At 46.5% G+C, this 22,246-nt stretch overlaps 8 protein-coding genes across 8 annotated transcripts; 4 read left to right on the top strand and 4 right to left on the bottom strand.

Moving 5' to 3' along the window:
• Positions 1 to 2,394: 2,394 nt before the first annotated feature.
• On the top strand, positions 2,395 to 3,957 carry INS49_005520 (uncharacterized protein; the record flags this gene model as incomplete). Its single annotated transcript, XM_043166299.1, has 5 exons — positions 2,395 to 2,652; positions 2,734 to 3,012; positions 3,084 to 3,134; positions 3,199 to 3,734; positions 3,795 to 3,957. The coding sequence occupies 5 exons, from the start codon at positions 2,395 to 2,397 to the stop codon at positions 3,955 to 3,957; spliced, it is 1,287 nt and encodes a 428-aa protein (XP_043017079.1).
• A 608-nt stretch (positions 3,958 to 4,565) lies between these two features.
• INS49_005519 (uncharacterized protein) lies at positions 4,566 to 6,435 on the bottom strand (the record flags this gene model as incomplete). Its single annotated transcript, XM_043166298.1, has 6 exons — positions 4,566 to 4,996; positions 5,057 to 5,656; positions 5,718 to 5,786; positions 5,875 to 5,977; positions 6,040 to 6,132; positions 6,220 to 6,435. 6 exons carry the CDS (start codon positions 6,433 to 6,435, stop codon positions 4,566 to 4,568), a joined length of 1,512 nt encoding a protein of 503 aa, XP_043017078.1.
• An 814-nt stretch (positions 6,436 to 7,249) lies between these two features.
• Positions 7,250 to 8,536, bottom strand: INS49_005518 (uncharacterized protein; the record flags this gene model as incomplete). Its single annotated transcript, XM_043166297.1, has 1 exon — positions 7,250 to 8,536. The coding sequence occupies one exon, from the start codon at positions 8,534 to 8,536 to the stop codon at positions 7,250 to 7,252; it is 1,287 nt and encodes a 428-aa protein (XP_043017077.1).
• Positions 8,537 to 9,002: 466 nt separating this feature from the next.
• Positions 9,003 to 10,979, bottom strand: INS49_005517 (uncharacterized protein; the record flags this gene model as incomplete). Its single annotated transcript, XM_043166296.1, has 7 exons — positions 9,003 to 9,171; positions 9,235 to 9,395; positions 9,461 to 9,910; positions 9,972 to 10,047; positions 10,131 to 10,470; positions 10,533 to 10,664; positions 10,733 to 10,979. 7 exons carry the CDS (start codon positions 10,977 to 10,979, stop codon positions 9,003 to 9,005), a joined length of 1,575 nt encoding a protein of 524 aa, XP_043017076.1.
• Positions 10,980 to 13,332: 2,353 nt separating this feature from the next.
• Positions 13,333 to 14,962, top strand: INS49_005516 (uncharacterized protein; the record flags this gene model as incomplete). Its single annotated transcript, XM_043166295.1, has 5 exons — positions 13,333 to 13,609; positions 13,723 to 13,751; positions 13,813 to 14,087; positions 14,163 to 14,814; positions 14,957 to 14,962. 5 exons carry the CDS (start codon positions 13,333 to 13,335, stop codon positions 14,960 to 14,962), a joined length of 1,239 nt encoding a protein of 412 aa, XP_043017075.1.
• Positions 14,963 to 15,413: 451 nt separating this feature from the next.
• On the top strand, positions 15,414 to 16,105 carry INS49_005515 (uncharacterized protein; the record flags this gene model as incomplete). The annotated part of the gene is made up of 3 exons (XM_043166294.1): positions 15,414 to 15,483; positions 15,548 to 15,708; positions 15,788 to 16,105. 3 exons carry the CDS (start codon positions 15,414 to 15,416, stop codon positions 16,103 to 16,105), a joined length of 549 nt encoding a protein of 182 aa, XP_043017074.1.
• A 1,692-nt stretch (positions 16,106 to 17,797) lies between these two features.
• On the top strand, positions 17,798 to 19,293 carry INS49_005514 (uncharacterized protein; the record flags this gene model as incomplete). Its single annotated transcript, XM_043166293.1, has 5 exons — positions 17,798 to 17,851; positions 17,924 to 17,966; positions 18,042 to 18,229; positions 18,291 to 18,827; positions 18,916 to 19,293. The coding sequence occupies 5 exons, from the start codon at positions 17,798 to 17,800 to the stop codon at positions 19,291 to 19,293; spliced, it is 1,200 nt and encodes a 399-aa protein (XP_043017073.1).
• A 627-nt stretch (positions 19,294 to 19,920) lies between these two features.
• On the bottom strand, positions 19,921 to 21,216 carry INS49_005513 (uncharacterized protein; the record flags this gene model as incomplete). The annotated part of the gene is made up of 3 exons (XM_043166292.1): positions 19,921 to 20,101; positions 20,158 to 20,350; positions 20,409 to 21,216. The coding sequence occupies 3 exons, from the start codon at positions 21,214 to 21,216 to the stop codon at positions 19,921 to 19,923; spliced, it is 1,182 nt and encodes a 393-aa protein (XP_043017072.1).
• Positions 21,217 to 22,246: the final 1,030 nt, after the last annotated feature.

The following is a 22,246-nucleotide window of genomic DNA, read 5'->3' as shown; positions in this document are numbered from 1 at the left end:
ATATAAACCCTATTTAAATACCTTACGGTAAATAACCCAAGGCTAGCCCATAATATATATTTAAAGTCTTTTTATATTATAAATTTATAATGCAACCATATAAAACCCAATATAGCGAAACTTAAAAGAATAATAGCAGCTTATTAAGCCTTTCCTTATTTAAAGGAACTTTTATTTTAAGAATACTTAGCAACTTAGCTAATAGAAATAAGGGCTAAGTTTATAATAAATAGAAAGGTAATTAATGCTAAAAGGGCTTAATTCTTTTATATATTTAATTAACTAAGAACTTTTTATAATTAATTTTTACCTTATATTAATTTTATAAAGATATTTAAGGAATAATTAAAAAGCTTTTTAAAAAAGGTTTGCCTTGCGCTTAAAGACCCTTTTAAATAAAAATATGCTAAGCTTAGCTTAATTATATTATAATAGCGTTATAAGGAGGGAATAATAGAATTTCTTACTTAATTTAATTAATTAACTTATATAGCAAAGGCTTAAAGTTAGCTAAATAAATATAAAATATTATTAATAATTAATGGCTTAATCTTTATAATAAAAGCTTAGCTTAATTATAAAAAGTAGCTAAATATATTTAAGGCCTTTTGTTTTATCTTATGGTAATATAAGGGCGTTTTTAACGCTATAATAAGAAAGGATAATACTTAATTTTAAAATAGTAAAGTAATAAATATTAATATCGCGGTAATTTTAATAAGCAAAGTTAAGTATTTTATATATAGCTAACTTAGCTATTATAAGCATAATTATCTTAATTATTGTAAAAGAATAAGGATATAGCTTTTATTAATTAAGATTAATAAGGGGGAGGAATTTATTTAAGGGGGCATAAAATCTTTTTTATAAGGTAGGGCTTAAAAGTAATGCCGGCTTAGCATTAACTTAGGCTTAAAGTGAATTAGCTATATATTAGCTAATTTAACGTTGTAAAAACGCTTAAAATTTAAGAAATTCCCGTTAATAAAGCAAATTGCTTATAATTAAGCGCTAATTAATTACAAATTATATAATAAATCTATAATCTTAAGGTTTTAAATAAGAAAGCTTATATAAAAGGCTTGTATTAAAGGATTATAAGAATGCTGTTAATTTAGCCGCTAGCTTATATTTAAATAATTATTTTTTATTAGCTTGCTTTAATTAGCATATTAAATTATAGGGGCCAAGGCGTGCTAATTATGGATAATAAGCTGGGCCTTTAGCGCAATTAGGAGGCATTAAGATATAATTAAATGACTAAGCAAAGAGCGATATTTAATTTGCAATTAAACTATGGTGTTCTTTATTTTTATTATATAGCTGCCCTTTAAGGCCCGCTATGGGAATTTAAAAAAGGAGGATATATTACGGTTTAGGCTTTGCCCATTATAATTAATTAATAGGCTTTGGCCTTATAAGAATAGGCTTTAATGTAGGTGCAGATAGGGAGCAAACCTTCTCCTTTGCACTTTAAATATAAACCCCATTTAAATACCTTACGGCAGACAACCCAAGGCTAGCCTATAACATTAAAACATCTTTTAAATTTTTAAATATTACCTTTTTTAATAAATTAACTTTACTTAAGTTAATAATTAAATTTAAAAAAGGTTAATAAAAATGAAATTAAATAATATTAATAAATATTGCTAAATATTACTTAAGGCTTAACTTAATATTATTTATATTCCTTAAAATAAGCAAAATGCATTTTAAGTGAAAGAATATAAAGATATAAAAAAGTATAAAGTATTATTTTCATCTGCTTAGGGAGGGTGGAATTTATTATGTTGCTTGTAACTACCCCGGCGGAGCACAATCCGGCTATACTTCGGTAGGGGGTAATGAACGTTGCATCGCATGATATCTTTTCTAAAGTACACTACTAAGACCCACCAGCACTAGGTGACCACTTGCCCACTTTGTTGATAGAGATTTCGGGTGGAGAAGTAGGTAAGGATGCCTACTACCCCTGCGGAGGTGTAGTGTGATTTTCTGGCGTTTGCAGGCGCAAAGGAGTACAACGTGAGACTGCACCTGTGCCGTGTTTGCCGAGCCGAACGTAACCCTTGTTGCTCAATATCATTGTATCGGGGCGATAATGAATCTCTCATCCTCATTGCATGTCTGGACTGCATGAAAGATGAGCTGGATATGTCAGAGTTATGCGATGGCAGACATATTGGTGCAACGGGGCTGAAGGATAACATCACTGTTTAAGCTCAAACGCTTATATATCCAAGATGCAGGCAACTCACCCCATAGGTAGTCCCAATTAAACAAGCGCCTCATGCATCCGGACTGTGGTACATTCTCACGCTGTTGATCCAATTCAATTTGTATGTGCCTAGCAGCCTAACAACCTTTCTTGAAACCTACCTTGAAACAAAGATGGACAGTATGAGCACCAGCAGTCTTCACAAGGCTTCCCGCATGGCGGAACTGGCAGACACGATCCGGAAATCGGTGGCAGAGCTGGATACTATCCTGAAAAGCAAAGGAGTACCGTCCCCGTCTTTTGATGAAGATGCCTCCCCTGGTCCACTCCCATCCGAGGCACAAAAAGCTCAAGACGCAGTTCTCGATGCCACGGCCGAGCTGCATGACATTTTGCTCGAGCCTACTGCCTTGGTCCTGAAGACCATCTCTGTGAGTATATGTCACCGGGCGCCTGTGTTAAAAAAGAGCAACATCAGCTCAACCGTGCCGCGGATGCTGATCGACTCATAGAACGAATATGTTGCCTTTTTTGGTTTTATTTCCCGCCATGACATCCCCAACTTTGTCCCCCTGGGCGGGCGGGTGTCATTCAACGAAATATCCAAAAAGACCGGCGTTGATGAGTCGATTGTCAAGCGACTTCTGCGTTCCGCCATGTGTAGGCGTGTCTTCCAGGAACCGGAACCTGGCCAAGTCGCCCACACCAAGGCTTCGAAAGCGATGAGATCGAAGGTTCTTCTTGCCTTCTTGCGAACAGGGGCGGACATGGGATGGTATACGATTTTCAAGGTATGGCATATTTTCATAGGGACGTCGGTGCCAGAACTTTCCTCAGCTGACGCGTGTTCTCTCCATTCTAGCTTGTCGATGCAGTAGAGAAGTGGCCGGATGTTCAAGAACAGGATCAAACAGTAAGTTTAAAATGAATAATCACGTCATTAAAGTTTGAGACTAGGTATTCTAATCTAAATGCAGGCTTTCAATCTCGCCCACAACGTGGAGGGCACGTACTTCGAAAACGTGGCCAAAGACGCCAAGAACGCGGAGCTCTTTGCAAGCGGCATGGCGACGCAGTGGGAGCTCCCAGGCTACGAGCTGCACCATCTACTCGACGGATACGACTGGGAAGGGCTCGGCAATGCCAAGGTGATCGATGTTGGGGGTTTCAGGGGCCGCATTTCCATCGCCTTGGCCGAGCGCTTCCCCAACCTCGACCTCCTCGTGCAGGACATGGAGATGAACGAGGCCGATGCCCATGCAGCCGTGCCCGACGCGCTCAAGGACCGCGTCCATTTCATGTCGCGTGACATCTTCACGACGCAGCCTGTCCGTGCCGAGGTCTACTACATCCGTCAGATCTTCCACGACTGGTCCGACAAGTACTGCACCAAGTTGCTCCGCGCCCACACCGCCCATCTCGAGGCCGGAGCGAGGGTCCTGATCCATGATTGCCTTCTCCCAGAAGTGCCTGGCACAAGCTCCCTGCCTCTCTGGAAGGAGCGAGACATGCGGTGAGTTATGGGCGACTCTGTATGACTGGCAGTATTTACTGATAAAGCTATCTTGAACAGAGCCATGGACTTGGGGTTGGTCGCACACATGAATGGCCGGGAGAGGAGCGTCGAAGAGTGGCACAAACTCGTTACTGAGGCTGACCCGAGGTTTGAGATCCGTCAGATTCACGAGTCGAAAAACTCAATGCTGGCGTTGATTGAGGTTGTGCTTAAGACCTAAAATTCCACAGTATTCTTGGGACAATCCCTGGCCTTAAACGCCGGTGGTGCACCGCCATAGAAGTCTGTGATTGGAGTAGATATCAATTATATAGGCGTACGGGCCACCAGCCCCTTCGAATCCAACTCGAAGATTGCTGCCAGCCTTCTATAGATCATACAAATACAATACGGTTCAGCCTATTCAACGATTTTCACAGGCTAGTAGTGACTTCTTTAGTTAATGTATCTATAGATTTTCTCGGACATCTGCATCAGAACGTCTTGCAATACTGCATCATGTGCGCATTAGATCCGTCGAGTACGTAGCAATTCTAGGAAAACCCATTAATTATGATGAAACAATTCTTTGGTTTTACTTCTCAATGAAAAGCATAAATGTGAAATGACACAAAATGGGAGACTGCAATATGATGGTACGAAGTATTAGTCGGGCTTCGTAATGCGGCAGCTACTTCTTGTCTAACCCTGCATAATTCTCCAGAACCCTCGATGGACCTCACTCTTTGTCGTTGAAGCTGTATGGAGAGTTATCACGGTTACATGATCTATAGCCTCTCCCTACCAAAATTTGCTGTGTCATTGAGACCATTCTGTTCCAAGAGCACATCAAGCTGGTAGACTGATTTCCTCTTTACGCCTCTTGACCATGCATGTGGCCATGATGTCAGTAAGACTATCAAAGCCAGCATTGATCCCCTTAGGCTGATACCCTTCCGGAAACTGCATGTCATATTTGAGCAGTATGTGAGCCAAGATGACCTTCATCTCCTGAGTCACGTACGTACGACCGGGACAAGCGTGCCTGCCGTAGCCGAATCCAACACAGTCTGGGGTAACAGCTGTGTAGCTGGTGAATCGCGCTGCCTCTGGGTTGGACTCGGCTTTTTTTATGAATCGGTAGGCATCATAGCACTCTGGATCATCGTAGACGCTTGGGTTCCACATCCGCTCACCGGAGACGGCCACATATGCGCCTCTTGGCAGGACGACGTTGTTGCTTAGTTTGAGATCATCAGTGACGATTCGCTTGTTGATGACTACACCAAAAAGTCAGCGAGACGACAAAGTCGATTGCGGGCTTACTGTCAGTTCCTCACCGCGATTGATAGGCTTCATCCGCTGAGATTCTTTCATGACACTTTCCATCAACTTCAGCTGCATGAGCGCCGCCTGAGTCCATCCATCCTCGGTCAAAGCCTCAACCAGCTCTAGCCTTAGGGAAGCCACCACCTGAGGCTTATCTCTCAGATCGATGAGAATCTGGCAGAGATGGTCCACAGTGCTATGCATGCCTGCCACTGCAAATGTCAATTGTGCCACAGTGGGGTCGTATGTCTCTCCGAGGCTGGCAGCCACCTCTTCGAACCAATCCAGGGCATTGCTTGACTCCTCAGACCTCTTGTTGTCGACTCTATTAGTCTCTGCCCTTTTCCGAAGTATCGGTTCCATGATTTGCTTGCACTCCGCTAATACTGCTCTGGCCGCCTTCGCCTTGGGCACGAAATGTTGAACGAGCGGCAGGAGGGCACGTGGCCACGGTCGGAGCGCGTGAACGGCGCCGATCGCGACCATCGTGTACTGGCCATTTAGCTCAATCCATCGCTCGTTACGTGCGAGTTCAGGGCCAAGGAAAGCCCACACAGATGCTCGTCCCACCAAGCCCATGAGCATCTGATAGAGCGGGATAGAATGCCACTCTGGAGAAGAAGCTTGTTAGCTGTCATGTCGAGTGAAAATATTTTGTACCTGCAGCCATACCAGAGGAGTCTGTCCATTTCTGTTTTAGGAAGTCTGCGACCTCCACTGACTGTCCCATTGCGAGCCGGGCTGTCGCAACTCGAGGTCATCGATTAGCAGAGATTAGGACTGAAAGGCTCTCAGCTGTTGCTGAACAGATCATTGGTGGGGCTCTTACGCAGGATTCGGTTCAGCCTCTTGGTGATGACTGTGTGCATTAGCTCCCTGTGAGTTCCCGCGAAGGAAAACGGTTCGAAGCCCGGAAGGTCACCCATGAGTTCCTGTGGCCACGCGAGCGTCAGCTATGTCCCAGTTTAAAATTCGCTCGTGATTTTTGTCATACCATCTTGGTGTACTCGCCAGTAGATAGTCCTCTGTCGTCTTTCATCTCCTCTGCATAGTGGCCTCCCAGGATGATCATGTCTCCAAAGTCTGTCTGGACCCGAAAAGCATCTTTGCTCTATCAAAGCTTCAGTATCTGACCGTTCCTCACATTTCTTTCCAGTTGGCAAAGCCATCATACCTTTGCCAGCCCCCTGCGCGACAGACCTTCGAAGTCTGTGGCAAACTCCACCCGAGCCTTACGGGTGAGCAACCTGTCCCACAAACCCAGATCATGAGCCACAGGAATTTTGCGGACTTTCAGGTGATATCGGACCCAGGCTGCCAGGTGCGAGAGCAAAGCTCCAACGACGGCAACGGCCGCCAAACTGACCAAATTTCCTAAATTCAATTGCATTTTGGGGTCTTCGTTGCCCGAAGCCTGCGGCGGTGCACGCGTGTATTCAAGTTTCTCTGGATTCAGTGTTGCGTGGGATACACCGGGAAGTCATTCGGCAGTGCGCGTTGTTAACAAAAAGGCAAGTGTAATTCTCTCAATTTGATTGCTAACCGGCGTGCTCGGCGCACAGACGATTGGGTAGACAGCAGATCAGATAGATGTCTTTTGCAGCAACCCCCCCATTTGCACGTACGAAGTCCCGTGAGTTGAATATACCTGTTTCTTACATATGCTTATATCCTGCATCATGGCCAAATTAGCAAAAGTTGATGTTCAAGTCACACACCGCCTATAGGAAGAGACTGCCCTTCCAAACCTGGTCTGGGTAAAAATCCCGTTCCAAGGCTATTCTGGATTGAAAGGATAGTACTTTAAGATCTACGTGTAGGCGTGCCTTGCTTACCCTTGCTTTACCTAAGCCTGCCTCGCTTCGGCCTGCTTTGCCTATGCCATACTTGCCTGACTCGCACCCGCGTTGTAATAAACTTTTGGAATGTTGGCGGAGATATACAAGAAACCTTATATTGATTAAGGTCTGACTCGATTAAGGTCTGACTCGATTAAGTTGCGGGACTTGCCGCCAGACATAGTGTTGTGCAAGGAGCATTTTGGCAGGGTATCCACTCATAATGGTCTAGATGCCACACCGTGCGCCAGGAATCCCGATGTATCGAAGCTTGCGCTCTTGTGCATAGCTACGAGAAGGCCTCGTGACCGTCCAGTTCCACAAAGAGCGAAATGCGAAACAGCAGTGGAACCCTGCACGTGGAGATCACTGCTCTGCGGTGAACGCCTCGAACATTGCCACGCGTTGAAGCTTCCCAGTCGGCGGTGTCAGCGGCACCGATTTCAGGGTCCTTGTCTGGCGCAGATGAACCGTGCCCCAGCGCAGGTACTCGGCAAAGGTGCCACTGGCGGTGTCGTCGCCATGGTGAGCCGGGTCATCCCAGATATCAGCCAGGCTTGAAACCATCGTGTCCTTTAACCCGTGACAAAACTTCATGAGTAGCGTGTTGGCAAGCATGTCGTTGACGAAGTCCTCGGCATTACTCCTATGGGGCTCCGGAGCGTCCGTCCGAGTGGTTAACAGCTCGTGCTGTTTCGACCCGAGGTAGCCTGTCCTTTCCTGGTAGTACCACATCTCTTTTAGTGCCGGTAGGAGAAATGCTTTCTCTTCGATGCACTTGCGTCCGTCCCAGCCGTCATTGCGGTCCACGAGGTCTCGGAGCCGTTCCAGACAGTAGACCTGCCCCCCGTAGTCTATGAGCTTGTCTGTCTTGGCCACGGGCTCGTTGTTCTCGTCCGTTTTCAGCCCATGAGTCAGACTTTCGAGGGGCCGTAGGTGTGAGAAGAGCGGGTGCTTGTGCAGGCCATCGCACGACGACTTGTCGCCCCACACGTGCAGGAAGGTAGCGTGCCAGCGGCGCAGCAATTCCATGTTCTTGCGGCCCATCATCCACGTATTGATGATGCTTGTCTCTCCTGGGCGCATCACGTAAGTGAATGCAGCAAACTCATAACTTTGTTCCGGGTCCACCAGCACGTCCCAGATGTCTTGGATGGACCGGACAAGCAGGGCGCCCACGTCCAGCCAGCACCCGCCGTATAGGAACAGCAGTGGGAGGCGCACGAAATCAGCACTGTGTGTGGCGACGTATGGTCCAGACATGTGCCCATCCCTCATTGCTGCCGGAAGATATTCATGTGGCACGAATCGCTCATAGTAGTTTGCGCTGCCAGGGGTGCCGTCCAGAACTCGTATAGTCCACGTCGGTCCAAGGATACGCGCCCAGTACACAACGTTGCGCTGGGTCCATGGGGGCATGTTGGCCCAGCCGGTGTGCCAGTAAGCCCACATGTTCTTCTCGCTATCCGTCGGTTCGATATAGGCCGTGATTGAGCGCAATATTTCCTCGTCAGTCCGCGCGTCCACTTCGGACGCAGGGATGGGGGTGGTCCCACGGGGCGGTCTGACTTGTGCATGTTGTAACATGGCAGCTTTTAGAGAGGGGGCCCCGCTGGAATGATAGCCGGACTTTTGTGAATGAGAAGGTGTCATCTGAGGTGATGCAAGGACGAGATATAATCTGACTAGAGAACCGGCATGCATTATCTCCTTTGGTCAGGACGGGGTCATATTTAAAGACAAGGTGAGATACTATTATATGCGCCAGCACTACCCCTATCTTCAAAACTGTGCAGAGGGGTCTCCCTGTCTCGTTGTGACGAGGGTTAGAAGTCACAAATCAGCTTCTTTCGGAGCTGTCATTGCACTGTACCATGGCTCTAATTGTTGTCCCCTGACACGCCGTCAAACCTTCCGGGGCCATGGAAAGTTTCATTTTCAATGCTTCGGAAGTTCTCTGAACTTGGGAAAGTGCTTATCTATCAGGGGCAAATATCAAATCGAGCCACTGTTTTCAAACCGTTAGGTAGCCTGGTTCAATACCCCTTCTTCTTCCAGACCACGACTTTTGTCCGAGCTCGCGGGTCACGATCGTGCCACTATAAGCTCTCAGCATGGATCAAGCCTCCACTGTGACACGAATGCCTTTGCTGTCGAGACGCGGAAGCGGAAGAAGGAAGTGGCAGGCCGGATCCCCATCTGACTCGTCTGTCTCGAATAGCTGGAGCTTCGGTCCATTTGGGCCGAAGAGAGCAGCAAATACCAGCGTAATCTCTGCATACGACAACCTACATTTCCTGGTCAGGTCGTGACGCACGTAGTTGAATAATAAGGTTTCGGGATTCACTTACTCCACACCCAGACATCGGCGAGACCCCTTGGTGAAAGGAACATAATTCCTGTGCATCTCCGCGGTTACCACTTCCAGCCACCGTTCCGGGCGATACTCCATAGGGGACTTGAACACGTCAGGGTCCGTATGCATGAACAATGCCGACATGCCGACGGGTGTCTGTCACATGAGGGGGGGCCATGAGTTAGTTACATAGGCTGAAGTCGTGTAAGAAGATCACTCACATTCTTGGGAATCACCCAATCCTTGTAAACCAGCTCAGCATGTGGTGACACACGTGGCAGCCGGTGCGTTAAGCCGGGACTAAGGCGAAGGGCCTCCTTAATGCATGCCTGGAGCCAGGGCAGCTTTTCGAGCTCAGAATAGGGTGGAATCTTCTCCGGGAAGTCTTTCATGGGCTCCTGCAGTTCTTCTCTGAGGCGTTGGCAGATTCGGTCATTCGACAGAATGTACACGGCGAGAAAGTCCATGGTGCGTGCAGTGGTGACCGTGCCGGCGCCCATGACCACCTGTGCCTCGGACGCCAATCTCTCTACAGACAGCTCTGACTCGGGCAGGTCACTGTTGACTATGTGGTCGAAGAGCGTCTCACATTTCATCTTGTCCTCCTCGTTCACGAACATGAGGCCTTTCTCTTTTCGTCGTTTCGAGTCAATGATGTGATCGACCGACATCTGACCCGCTTTTTTAGCTCAACTTGTCAGTGAATATGGATGGTGCACGGGCTAGACCTACTTGTCGCCAGTCACGGAACATTTGACTTCGAGGGTCTAACTTCTCCAGTACCGACGTGGGGATCAATCTGACTATTCTATTTGCAGCATTCCGTTGTTAATGAAATTTGTGAGAAGCAAGTCAGAGGGCAGAATCGTTGAAAGAAATGATGACACGTACTGGATGATCCATGGAAAGTTCATAAAAATTGGCATGGAGCGGATTAAGGTGTGAAATAATGTGTACCAGTAGGGGTTGAAGTCAGGGTCACGTATGAAAGACATGGTCGGGTTGGCGATGCATAAGACATTGACGACATCTCCAGCCATAGCAGAAAAGACATGGTCAAGCCTCAGAACCCTACCGGTTCCCCTGTATTCCCGAAGCCGCTGTACCAACGTGATTGTGAGTTCTTGGAGCCGGTATTCCAACCTGGCTATACTGCCTTTGGAGAAGAAGGGTTCCATTGGCTTACGCCTAAGCCTGTGGTGATCATGGTCGACTGTCATTCCATGGGAGCCTGCAATGCCATTCAGTACAAGCAATTAGAGCATCGCGGACTTGCTATTGAGGTGAAGATACCATTGAAGTCCATTCCATCCCCGAAACTTGGCAGGGCATTTGTCTTCCTTACCGATCCCCCGACGTACAGAACGTTGTAGAATTCCGCATCATTGACCGATAGTTCGATCGGATTGATGCGAACAATTGGTCCTTCAATTTCATTTCAGCTGGTCGTTTTCACGCAACAATCTTTCCTCGCCGGGTAACAGGGCACATACCGTATTTCTGGTGCATGCGTTGGATCTCGTAAAGGTAGGCGCCATCACCAAAATAGTCCCAGGCGATCTCGTATAAATGGGTTGCAGCTGCGATTTTGGGACCAGGGAACTTTGCAAGAGGGTGAAAGTAAATTCGATACACAATCTTTATTGCGAAAGTGATGAAGGCGTAAAGAACGAGGCCAATGCAAAGGGTTTGCACTTTGTGGTCCTGGGCCATGCCGACCAATTCTTTCAGCTTGCTCATTGGATGTTCAATGTGCTCAAATCCGAATATCACTATTCTTGAACGATGCAGGAATAATCACCAAAACAATTGCAGCGGTGGCATTCGCATTAGGTGGAGAAATATGACGTCTCGAAATACCTTCTTCCGTATTGACCCGTAACCTTTATGTGTCGTCAAATTTGCGCTCGACCTTACCCGCCCGGTCTTTGATCTACAGGCCATTACTGCACCAACGGCGTTTTTCTCTCATTCTGGCTGTGCGCATAATGTACCATGTCTGGTAAATGACCGAGTGTCGCTGTCCAGCACACTTGAGTACGGAGCGTGGAGCAACCTCCCCCTGTCCCTTCCTCGGGCGCATATCGCATTGATCCGAGATCCTTTGAATCATGATCACGACATTGAATCGAGATCGCTCCAACAAACGCTCGTTCCGGCTTCTCGAGCCCGGTCACTGTCTCATGACCCTCTTGGCCATAATGGGATTAAGTTAGTAGGGAATTAGGTTCGTTGGTAATCTCCGCATTTCTCTGATGGTTTTCACAGTACAGGTATATTAGGATGAGCGCAAATCGCTAAGCTTGGCTTCAAAATCTCGTTCATACTGTGCAATATCGCATCAGAAGATCATGGTCCACCTGTGGCCCGGTCACCCGGTGGCGCTTCACGCATGCCCTTGGGGCCTGTTCCGAAAAGGCCCAGGCCCAGAGCCGTGGAGTCCACAACCGGAATGAAGATATTCTTGTTTGTTGCGGAATTTGTGGGAAAGATAGGACGCAAAAGTCCGTGACAAGGGCCGAAACCTTCGCTTTTAGCGCGGAGGGACCTTTTCCGCAGAACTCACCGCTGAGGTACTTCAAGTGGGTTTTCTTGTTCGAGGCGCATCCCTCGAAAATGTGGGCTAAGGGCACACGCTGGCCGCATCCTCGACCACCAGGTGGAGTCGTAAAGCATAAGGTTAGTACTATAGACTGAGAATTGCTACTTGGCACTTGGTACTCGAGCATATTGGTTTTGAAAGAGGTTACTTGCTCAATCACGAGAAAATTCAATTTCGGACTGTGTGGAGCACATGTCACTGATTTTGAACCGCACTTCGCTTCTCGCGGGCCATAGGGAAAGTCCTCTTGACTCGAATACAATATACACGGAGCTACGAGACAGGGGCTGAGACATTAATCGCTTACACCGTGTAATCCTGCTCAAGAAAAAAAAGAATATGCAGTGATTGCACCCACATGGTATCTTCGCTTCATGCCCCGTTAACTCTATAAGCAGACTCGTGGTGTGCTTGGTTGGGCATGACAAGCGTATTGTAGTGTCTTGGAACAAGGGGCTGTAACGACTTATTTTCATCAGGTGAACCACGGTATTGGAAACCAGCTTCTGAGTCATGTACCAGATATCGGCATAACGAATTCCACCCTCCCCGGGCGGATAAAAATAATAATTCTTCTTTAATAAATTGAAATTTATTTAGCATAAAAACGCTCACTAAATGCATAAATTTATATTTTAAGTACCTTAAAATACCCTTTTTTAATAAATTTACTTTACTTAAATTAATTATTAAATTTAAAAAGGGTTAATTAAAATAAAAATAAATAATATTAATAAGCATTATTAAGCATTATTTAAAGCTTAATTAAATATTTTTAATATTTCTTAAAATAAGTAAAATATATTTTAAGTATAAAGTATTATTTTTATTTACTTAAAAAGGGTAAAATTTATTACATTAATTAAATATATTACTTAATATTAAATAATAATAAAAAATAAAAAAGGCCGAAGTTTATACTTAATATAAACAATATATAAGCATAATTTCCATTAACTACAAGCTTAAAAAATAACATGTAAGTGGTTTTTAATAATTATAATCTGGTAAATTAATTTCTTTTATTAAAATAATAAAATAATAATAAATTAAGCATAATCTTCCTTTTAAATAAGTTTTCATTTTAAAATAAAATGTTAAAAGTATATTGAAAATTAAGTTTTAAGTTACATGCTAAATACATTACCTAATATTATATATTTTGGTAAGACGCACCAAACGGCTAAAAAAACCAGAAAGACTCAAATTAATACTTGGTATAAACAATACACAAGCACGATTTCCGTCACACGATAGGAAAAGTTCAAAAGAAATAAATTTGGATGTTCTCCTCAGATAACCACGTTTTAGAACTGCACAACGGGCCATATAACGAGCTAGTCCAAGTATATTGCCAGGTCAGTGACATGGAGTTCGAGCATAATCGTACCATAAAGCCCCTGATATTCGAGTTTCTTGAAACTCACTTCTATTTCTTTTTCAGTGTGCTCATTCTCATCGTAACGTGGCCTTACATACCAGTCTTCAAACATGGAGTTCAAGTACTCGGAAGTCGTCGATCCCTCGACATATCACACTGAGGGTCTTTGTGACGGCATTGATGTCCGCAGGAACAAGTACTCTTTTCTTGAGGACAGAGGTGCCATTCGAGCTCATGAGGACTGGAATAAGCACGTCGCCCCTTGCCGTGAGTACCGCGGAACCCTTGGACCGCGGTTCAGCTTTATCTCGGTCGCGGTACCAGATTGCATACCTGAGAGACTAGAGGTCATCTCCTACGCGAATGAGTTCGCATTTCTTCACGATGGTACGTGAGGCGAAATTCTTGATGGCCCAATTTTGCTTATCTGTCCCTTCTCCTTCATCCTGGCACATCTAATATTCTCTGTCAGAGGTCTCACACGATACATGATTCCACAGATGTCACCGACCATGTTTCCCATGACACGGTAAGTCCACCTCCTTGGTCTTGTTGATCTTCAGGACATATCCACTAACATGTACAAAAAGGGTGAGGTTGAGAACAATGAGATGATGACAGCCTTCCTCGAGGCTGCCAATAACGGCACCATCGACACTTCAACCCTCGACACACGGCGAGAAGGGAAGAAGCGGATTCAGTCGCAGCTATTCCTCGAAATGCTCGCCATTGATCCCAAATGTGCAAAGACCACCATGAAATCATGGGCACGGTTCGTAGAGGTCGGGTCCAGCCGCCAACATGAGACACGCTTTGTCGAGCTCGCCAAGTACATACCATACCGTATCATGGACGTGGGAGAGATGTGAGTAGATCAACACTTCGCATTCCTTTCCTCAAATACACTAACACCGGTTCTAATGCATTGAAATCACGGCAGGTTCTGGTTTGGGCTTGTAACCTTCGGATTGGGTCTTCATATACCCGATCATGAGCTCGATCTCTGTCGTGAGCTGATGTCACATGCGTGGATTGCTGTGGGACTTCAGAACGACATCTGGTCCTGGCCGAAGGAGCGAGATGCTGCAAAAATGAACGAAAAGGACCATGTTGTTAATGCAATATGGGTTCTGATGCAGGAGCATCAGACCGATGTCGATGGAGCTATGCAGATCTGTCGCAAGCTCATTGTGGACCACGTCGCAAAGTACCTCGATGTTATTGAGGCGACTAAGAACGACGAATCAATTTCGCTCGATCTCCGCAGGTACCTCGACGCCATGCTCTATAGTATCTCCGGAAATGTGGTCTGGAGTCTGGAATGTCCGAGGTACAACCCGGACATCAATTTCAACGAGACGCAGCGAGAATGGATGCGGCTGGGGGTGCCGCCACGGCCAGAGGTAAACGTGAAGATCGTCTCGGACAGGCCCGGGTTTTCAGCTGTTGCAAATGATTCGGACTCCACGGTCGAAAGCGACAAGAGTGGAGATACGGAACAAAACTCTTCGCCGTTTAGTGTCTCGGACTATTCGTTGAGCCGGAAGAGCTCCGCCGCATCACAGCAAACTCATACCCACACAGTATTCGAGGTATGTTATTATGATGTGTTTCCAGACATGGCACACGAAGGTGCTCCTCAGCACTCTTGAGCAGATAATTAAACTCAAATTTATCAACAGAGAGGGGTTTTAGAGGCACCTTACAAGTATATTGCTTCCATGCCATCCAAAGGCGTAAGGGATCAGTTCATCGATGGCCTGAATGAATGGCTGCGCGTTCCGCATGACAAAGTGCAACTCATAAAAAGTGCCGTCAGAACTTTGCACAATGCGTCATTACTGTACGTAAAACTGGGACCTGGGAGCAAACTCGTTGAGCGTCTGAGAAATTCATTCTTTTATTAGGCTCGATGACTTCCAGGACAATTCGCCTCTGAGACGTGGCAAACCAGCGACACATACAATATTTGGTCCGGCGCAGACTGTGAATACTGCGGCTTACTCAATCATTGGGGTGATCGGTCAGATAATGGAGTTCTCTACGGGAAATTGCGCCCGAGGAGTAATCAGTGAGTACCAATCCTGGACTTGAATTAACTATTCGGTCAATACACAGAACTGCTGCTGTGCACGAACATTTGCTCAGTAGAATTGCAGACAGTATCACGACGTTATTCCAAGGTCAAGCCATGGACCTTTTCTGGACCTACAATGGTCGTATTCCCCTTGAAGAGGAGTATTACAGAATGGTGGACCAAAGTGAGTACATGACCGCACGGTCAAATTCTGTTTCTGAAGTAGCAGCAGACTGACACCTGCTTAGAGACAGGCCAGCTCTTTCAAATAGCTACCGACCTGATGCTAGACGCAGCAGAAGATGCAGTGACTAAGTCTGAACTCCGGAGTCTGCTTCGTGGACTGACTACCCTTCTCGGACGCTGTTTTCAGATACGTGACGATTACCAGAACCTGGTTTCTGCCGACGTGAGTAACTGTCCCCAGGCCGGTCTGAACACGCAAAATGATCTTCTTACGATTCGAACGGAGAATAACATCCCTGTAGTACATAAAGCAGAAAGGCTTCTGCGAGGATCTTGACGACGGAAAGTGGTCACTGCCACTCATTCACTTGTTCCAAACACAACCCAGCCACATGGCAGTGCTCAATATGCTGTCAACAGGGAGAAAGAATGGGGGTATGACTCTAGAGCAAAAGCAGTTCGTCCTGGAGGCTATCGAGGAGGTAAAGGGGCTGGAATACGCAAGCTCTGTTATGGCGGATCTGCATATTCAGCTCTACGCTGAGGTACGGAAAATCGAGGATTTACTCGGTTTTCCCAATCCCAACATGAGGGTCATGTTGGAACTACTGCGAGCCTAACGGAAAGAGAGGCTGATGAGATCAGGATTGTGGCGCAACAAACGTGCTTAGTGTTGTTTTCTTTCCGTTTCCCTCCTTGCTTTATTCATGATCTTGCGTAAACTATACATGGACAAACTATGGAGAAGTCTTAAGATTGTTCAAAAATGGGTTATGAACGATATTTCAAGCTGATAGAAATAAAATACTAGCCTGGCTGATGGATGCGCATTGAGGAATGTTATCCGCGAGGAATAGGGGCATTTCGTTCAGCGAGAGGCATGCCATTCACAGGATGCCAAGTGAAAAGGCACGAAGCGGGACCGTCCGAAAAGGGGAACTGATAGTAGGCATGCCAGTTGGATGCCGACGGCTCGATACCTCGTTATGATCGCTGGGATCACTCCCATGGGTCAGCTTTACTCCCGCACTCCACACACGCGTGTGGATTTTGCTACCCGAACAGGCGTTTTGCCAGTTCTTGTGTCTTGCTTGGCAATGTTGCAACTCCGCTGCAATGTTACGATCCATCAGGTGAGGGTCGAGACAAACCGGAAGGTCTAGACAACCCGGAAGGTCTAGACAAACCGGAAGGTCTTGTTGTGGCGGTTGACGATAAAGCTTGGCCTCAATGCATGCGTATGCAGGGTGTAATGATAAGGTTCTAGTTCGGCAGAATCTCCTACCAGGGGGAGGGGTCTTTTTTGTCAACATCGCATCAGTATATCAATAGAATAGTGAAATAATAGTAACACATAATCAAGGTTCTAACATGCTTTTTTATGTAAATCTTGCATTATTTATACGTTATTAACATATAGTTGCTTTTAATATATTATAATATATAATCATTCCTAACATATTATAACGTAATGTTAACCCTTAATATAAGAGGTAAAAAAAAAAAAAAACTTGTTTTTTTTCTTATCCTTGATTTAATTACTTATTTACTCTTTATTAGCTCAATGATTTATTTTAAAAGAATTTACGTAATTATAAAGATATTTAAAAATTAGTCTAGGGTAAACTTATAATAAGCTAAATTAAAGCTTTTAACATAAAAATTTTATTAATATATATTAATATAATGTTTACCTTAATATAATGCTTAGTTTAATCTAATATTTATTCTTAAACATTATTTGTATTTATGTTTCTTAGCATTTCATAAGTATTTCATTATAATGTCTAAACTCTGACATAACATCTACATTATTGCAAAAAAAGATTTCATTGCGTGACCTTGTCAAAAACCCCCCCTCCCCCTGGTAGGCTCGCTCGGGTTAGCATACATCTCTGCAGGCATCCCAAACGTTAAATAACCACTTTCCCTCCCAAAGTCACAATTAGGCAAAGTGTGACCTGGTGGGTCCAGAATCACCAATGGGAAAAGTTGTACACGATTCAACCATTGGGATGCCTGTAGAGGTGTAACACCGGGGCGGAACTTGCCTCCCCAGTTGGAACTCCTTCCTGACTCGGATCCCGGAGCCCATTGTGGGGTGGCCGAGGTATGATGCGTAATTCATATTGTGTGGTGGTATGATAAGAGCCATATGCGTTTAGCGACAGGCGGGGGGAAGACAGTCAGGGAGCAAAGCGAACTAAAATACCGCGATGTGCTCGCTGTCCTGGGGCGGTTTGAAGATGAAATGATACAAATCGTGTTCTCCTATTTATACACTTAGCCAAATTTTCAAATTTGAGATCGAGATGGGTTCAATGGTAGAGGACTTTGTTGTCAAGCCTATGAACGGAGAGTTTGGTGTATGTCAAATCCACTCATGACCATCCGTCCTTGCAAGTGGTCGAAACTAATTTTGCTTGGTTATTATCTAGTTTGGAGCCGAGATTTATGGCCTCGACGTCAACACCATCACAGGTCCGTTGGTTGCGCTGTCCCTGCACTGAGCCAGTATTGCGTCGAAGAAATGAGACTGAGCCAGTTACACTTCAGATGAACAAGTCGACAAGCTACGTGATGCTGTCCAGCGATATCTTCTCGTGGTTATCAAGCATCAACATGACGAGACCCCGCAAAAGAACTGGGAGCTGCTCAATCGCTTGAGCCCTGACGCTCCCAAGTTCACGCCGGAAGAATGGGCTCTGATGTACAACCCGGACCCCAAAGGCGCTGGGATTCTCGTACGTGCCCAACCCCAGATCGTACTGTCTCCTGATGTCTGACAATGTGCGCCGGGTTCAGCCCAAGCTAGGCTACCTTGTACTCCCAGAGACTGAGCGTCTGTTCCTCATGGGAAAGGGGTACCAGGGCAAAGACCACTGGGGCCTGAAAGATGTCGACATTCCCGAAGTGTTCGCAGATGCTTACTACTCGAAGCCCCTATCCCACGAGGACTACCACAAGGGCGTGGCACGCTTTCAATCGTGGCACATTGATGGCCCGTCGTACAAGATTGACCACCCAATGTTCACCTCCTTCCGCATCATCAAGTTCCCCGAGGGTGAGCAGACCGTGGACTGGGCTGACGGCTCAGGCATGACCAAAAAGGTCAAGCCTGGACGCACTGCTTTCTTTAGCACGGCCAGGTTGTACGACATGTTGTCCAAGGAGGAGCAAGCCATCGCTGATCACAGCTGGGCAGAGTACCAGTTCTTCCCCTACGAGTGGATCCTTCGCTGCCGCGGAAACCCACAGGGTTTGAATGTCGCCTGTGAGGGCAGAGAAGCCTCTGACGAGCAGATGGAAGCCATGCCTAGAAATCCAGATGACCAGCTCGTCGTAAGTGTTCTCCTCTTAAGCATTCATTTTATCGCATTCAACAGGCCTCATATCAAATTTCTAAGCTGACTGAGATGCTTCTTCGCAGCTCCCCCTAGTTTGGGTCAACCCGGTGACAGGCGGCAAACACTTCCACGTGCAACCTAATATAGTGCGCCGGGTGTTTGTCCGCAGCAGCCTCGACGAGGAGCCTAAGGTTATTGATGACGTGAAGGAAGTGCGCGACTTCTTCACTAAATTCCAGTATCGCATTATCCGCCCTGAGAATATTTACGTTGGCCCTGAGGAAGAGGGAGACCAGCTGTTGTTTTTCAACTGGGGAGTCATGCACTCCAAGATTGACTATCCGATTGAGATGGGCACTCGAACCACTCATCAGGGGTGGCTTGCTGGGGACAAGCCTCCAAGGGGTCCTGTCCCAATCCCGGACCCCCGAGCTAGGTCGAACATTTACTTTCAGAAGTAGATCTGATGGCGTAGCTACCCAGAAATACGTCTGGTAGCTCGTTTAAATGTTGCTATACAGACACTCTTGCCATTGCTTAAGTAGTCCGAACAATGTCCGTAACATGTCTACAACAAGTACAATTCAATAACCCAGCTTGACATCTAAGCCGACATAAGTAATAGTATGGGAAGGTAATATGTGGTATATTTTTGAGAAATTTGACGCTAAATGTATTCGGTATAGAGCGTGCTAGAGAATCGTGACCTCACTTGATGTTGAACGGAAACTCGTACTGCAATACCTATAGAACTTCGTATGACAGTGGTACCTCTTTTTACACCGTACTTCAAAGAGAACGACTAGATTGCTATACACATCAAACTCAAAGCTGCAGACAGAGAGATGAGGAGTCTTTCGATTGATTGTGTTTTCTACGTAGCCCCAAATGCAAATCCTCAGGAGCATTGCCGTTCCGAACATTGAGAACTGCCTTCAAAATGTGAAAACTCTGAGAACACACGCACTGTGGCTTTAATTAAGCGAGGAGACAATATTGCATCCAGCAAAGAGCAAACTACAATTGAAAAAGCCCGAAATTCATCCCCAAGTGTACTCCAACCATAAGTCTCTTCAGCAGCTTAGCGGCTACTTCCGCACCTTGCCGTTGACTCTTATTTCGCGCTCTTTGAAGCGTATCATAAGGTCTGGCTTGTCCCAAATGAACCACGATTTCTGATTGCTCCAATCTTGAGACTCAGGCATCAACTCTACGTCGAAAATCCAGAGTAAATGCCCCAGGATGAGTCGCATTTCAGCCCAGGCGAGACTGTGTTCGAGAAATCAGTACATGCTTGCGTGGAGAGCATTGTGGGAGATACATACTTGCGACCAAGGCAGGCTCTGGGGCCGTGGGAGAATGGCAGACACATTTGTGGTTGATCTTCCGCGAAGCAGCCATCACCTAGCCAGCGCTCGGGCACGAACTCGTCCGGTTTGTTGAAGTTCCGAGAAGACCTATTCATGGCGACCTGGTTGATAGCGACGCTCATATTACCTGGGATGTATTGGCCGTCAACTAGGTCCTTGTTAGCAGAAGAGCCTTCGTTCTTCGTTTTTGAATAAGCTCTCCCTACTTTGAGAGCCTTCTGGAGGCGTTAGTCGGGGCGTAGCACCTGCCACTGGCGGATAGATGCGAAGAGCCTCACTGAACACTGCTGTGAGGTAACTCATTCTGGCCAGCATCTTGGAGTTGATATCCTGGGGTGTCGAAAACTCTTTCCGGATCATCGAAGTAAGCTTTTCAAGGATGTGCGGATTCTTGGCTAGATGGAAAAGGCAGCCGGCAAGCAGGGAGGCCGTGGTCTCGGATCCAACATCAAGCAGAAGGGCGACATTCGCGGTGATCTCACTCGGTGTCAGCGCTCTGGACGTCTCGTTTGCCTTGACGATATACGATACGAAGTCCGGCCTCCTGTCCCCCTTGTCTGTGGCAGCATGGGTCATGCGCTTGCGTGCCTGGTCTACTGCCGCTTCGAATGCCTGAAGCCGCGCTTTTCCGAACATTTTGATCAAAATACCAAAGGCCTGGTACTTGAAAGGCACGAAGCGCAGTATTTCAACGGCGGTGATGCCTTCCTTGATGCCTTCAAACATCAGATGAGCCTGCGGACTCCATGTGTCACAGGCCAGTGTCTTGGCACTGGTGCCGAGGGAGAGGTCCGTCGTGATGTCGAACGTGCAATGGTGAAGCCAGCGGACAGCATCTGTGGGCGTTCCATTAAGGCTGCAGATCCGTTCCACCATGTAATTGATGTGGCGAAGCAAGAGATCCTCTTGCGCATAGACTGCCTTTTCTGAAAAGGCACTGGACAGGACCCCGCGAATACGGCTATGATCCTTATCGGAGCTAGCTCCAAGATTCTTTTCGCCGTTTGGTGCCATGGCGCCCATGTAAAAGAATGGTTCCTTTTGCAGCTTTTGCCCATTCCGCCGTTTGGTGCTGTGCCCATAGATATCGTCCCATGCCGTCCTACCATTGAAGCTTACTGACAACAAATTCAGTAGTCGACTCCGTATCTGGCAATGAAATAGTACACGTGCACTTACACTCATCCGGTGCGATGCGTACCACACTTCCGTACTTTTGATGTAGCTCAAGCGTCTTCCATTCAAGCTGTCCTGTGCTGCGATAAAATGAGTAGTACAAGCGGCTGGCTCTTGCTAACAGAGGCCCAGGAAATTTTCGCAGAGGGTGAAGAAAGACGTTATAAATTGCCTTTTCGACAATCGCTGCGAAAGCTAAGCCCTGCAATTTCCACAAATCGTCAGCTTGCCCCCCCCCCCCCAAACAGAACAAAATCAAGAAAACAAAATGAGTGCTCAACAGAGGATCACGAACCAGGAGCCCAAAGACAAGTGCTAAGGGCTGGCCGGTCAAAAGCGGCTCAAGTGGAAATGGTGCGGCTTGCATGATGGTGCTGAGCGGCAGAGACCACGATACTCGCAAATATGAGAGTCAGAAAGCACTTGAGGTTTAGACTCGTCGCTTCAGAATTTTGCAGAATCAGCCAAGTAGGGTAAACGTCTCGCGAGCCACACAATCAGGCAGGCTTTTGGTGTCTCTCTGACGAGGTTGGTCGGTCAATCTTGTTTCTCCGGACGCTTGCGTGGCCGACTGCTGGGTACCTATGCTGAAAGTACCCTAACCAGAGTCTGTTTGGGACCTGCATTGGCGTCGTACACCTCCGCCAGGATGCCAAGAATTAATTAGCTTATACTCTTATTTATTGGAAGAAAGAGTCCCACCAGATTACACTTTGCCTAGTTGCTAGCGAAAGCGAGTTTGGGTGGAAATATGAACAAATGAAGTTGAGGAACCCTAAGGTCCCTGTGGGCCCTCGGGTTGTCTGGGTGGATTGCATATGAATTTAATGCTTAGCTAGGGGTTTTATCGGACCCCGATTCCGTTGAC

The sequence above is a fragment of the Diaporthe citri genome (genome assembly GCF_014595645.1).
Source record: "Diaporthe citri strain NFHF-8-4 chromosome Unknown scaffold_18, whole genome shotgun sequence".
Lineage (NCBI taxonomy): Eukaryota > Fungi > Ascomycota > Sordariomycetes > Diaporthales > Diaporthaceae > Diaporthe > Diaporthe citri.
The sequence above is the reverse complement of the archived record's forward strand: the minus strand, read 5'-3'. Positions and strand labels throughout refer to the sequence as shown.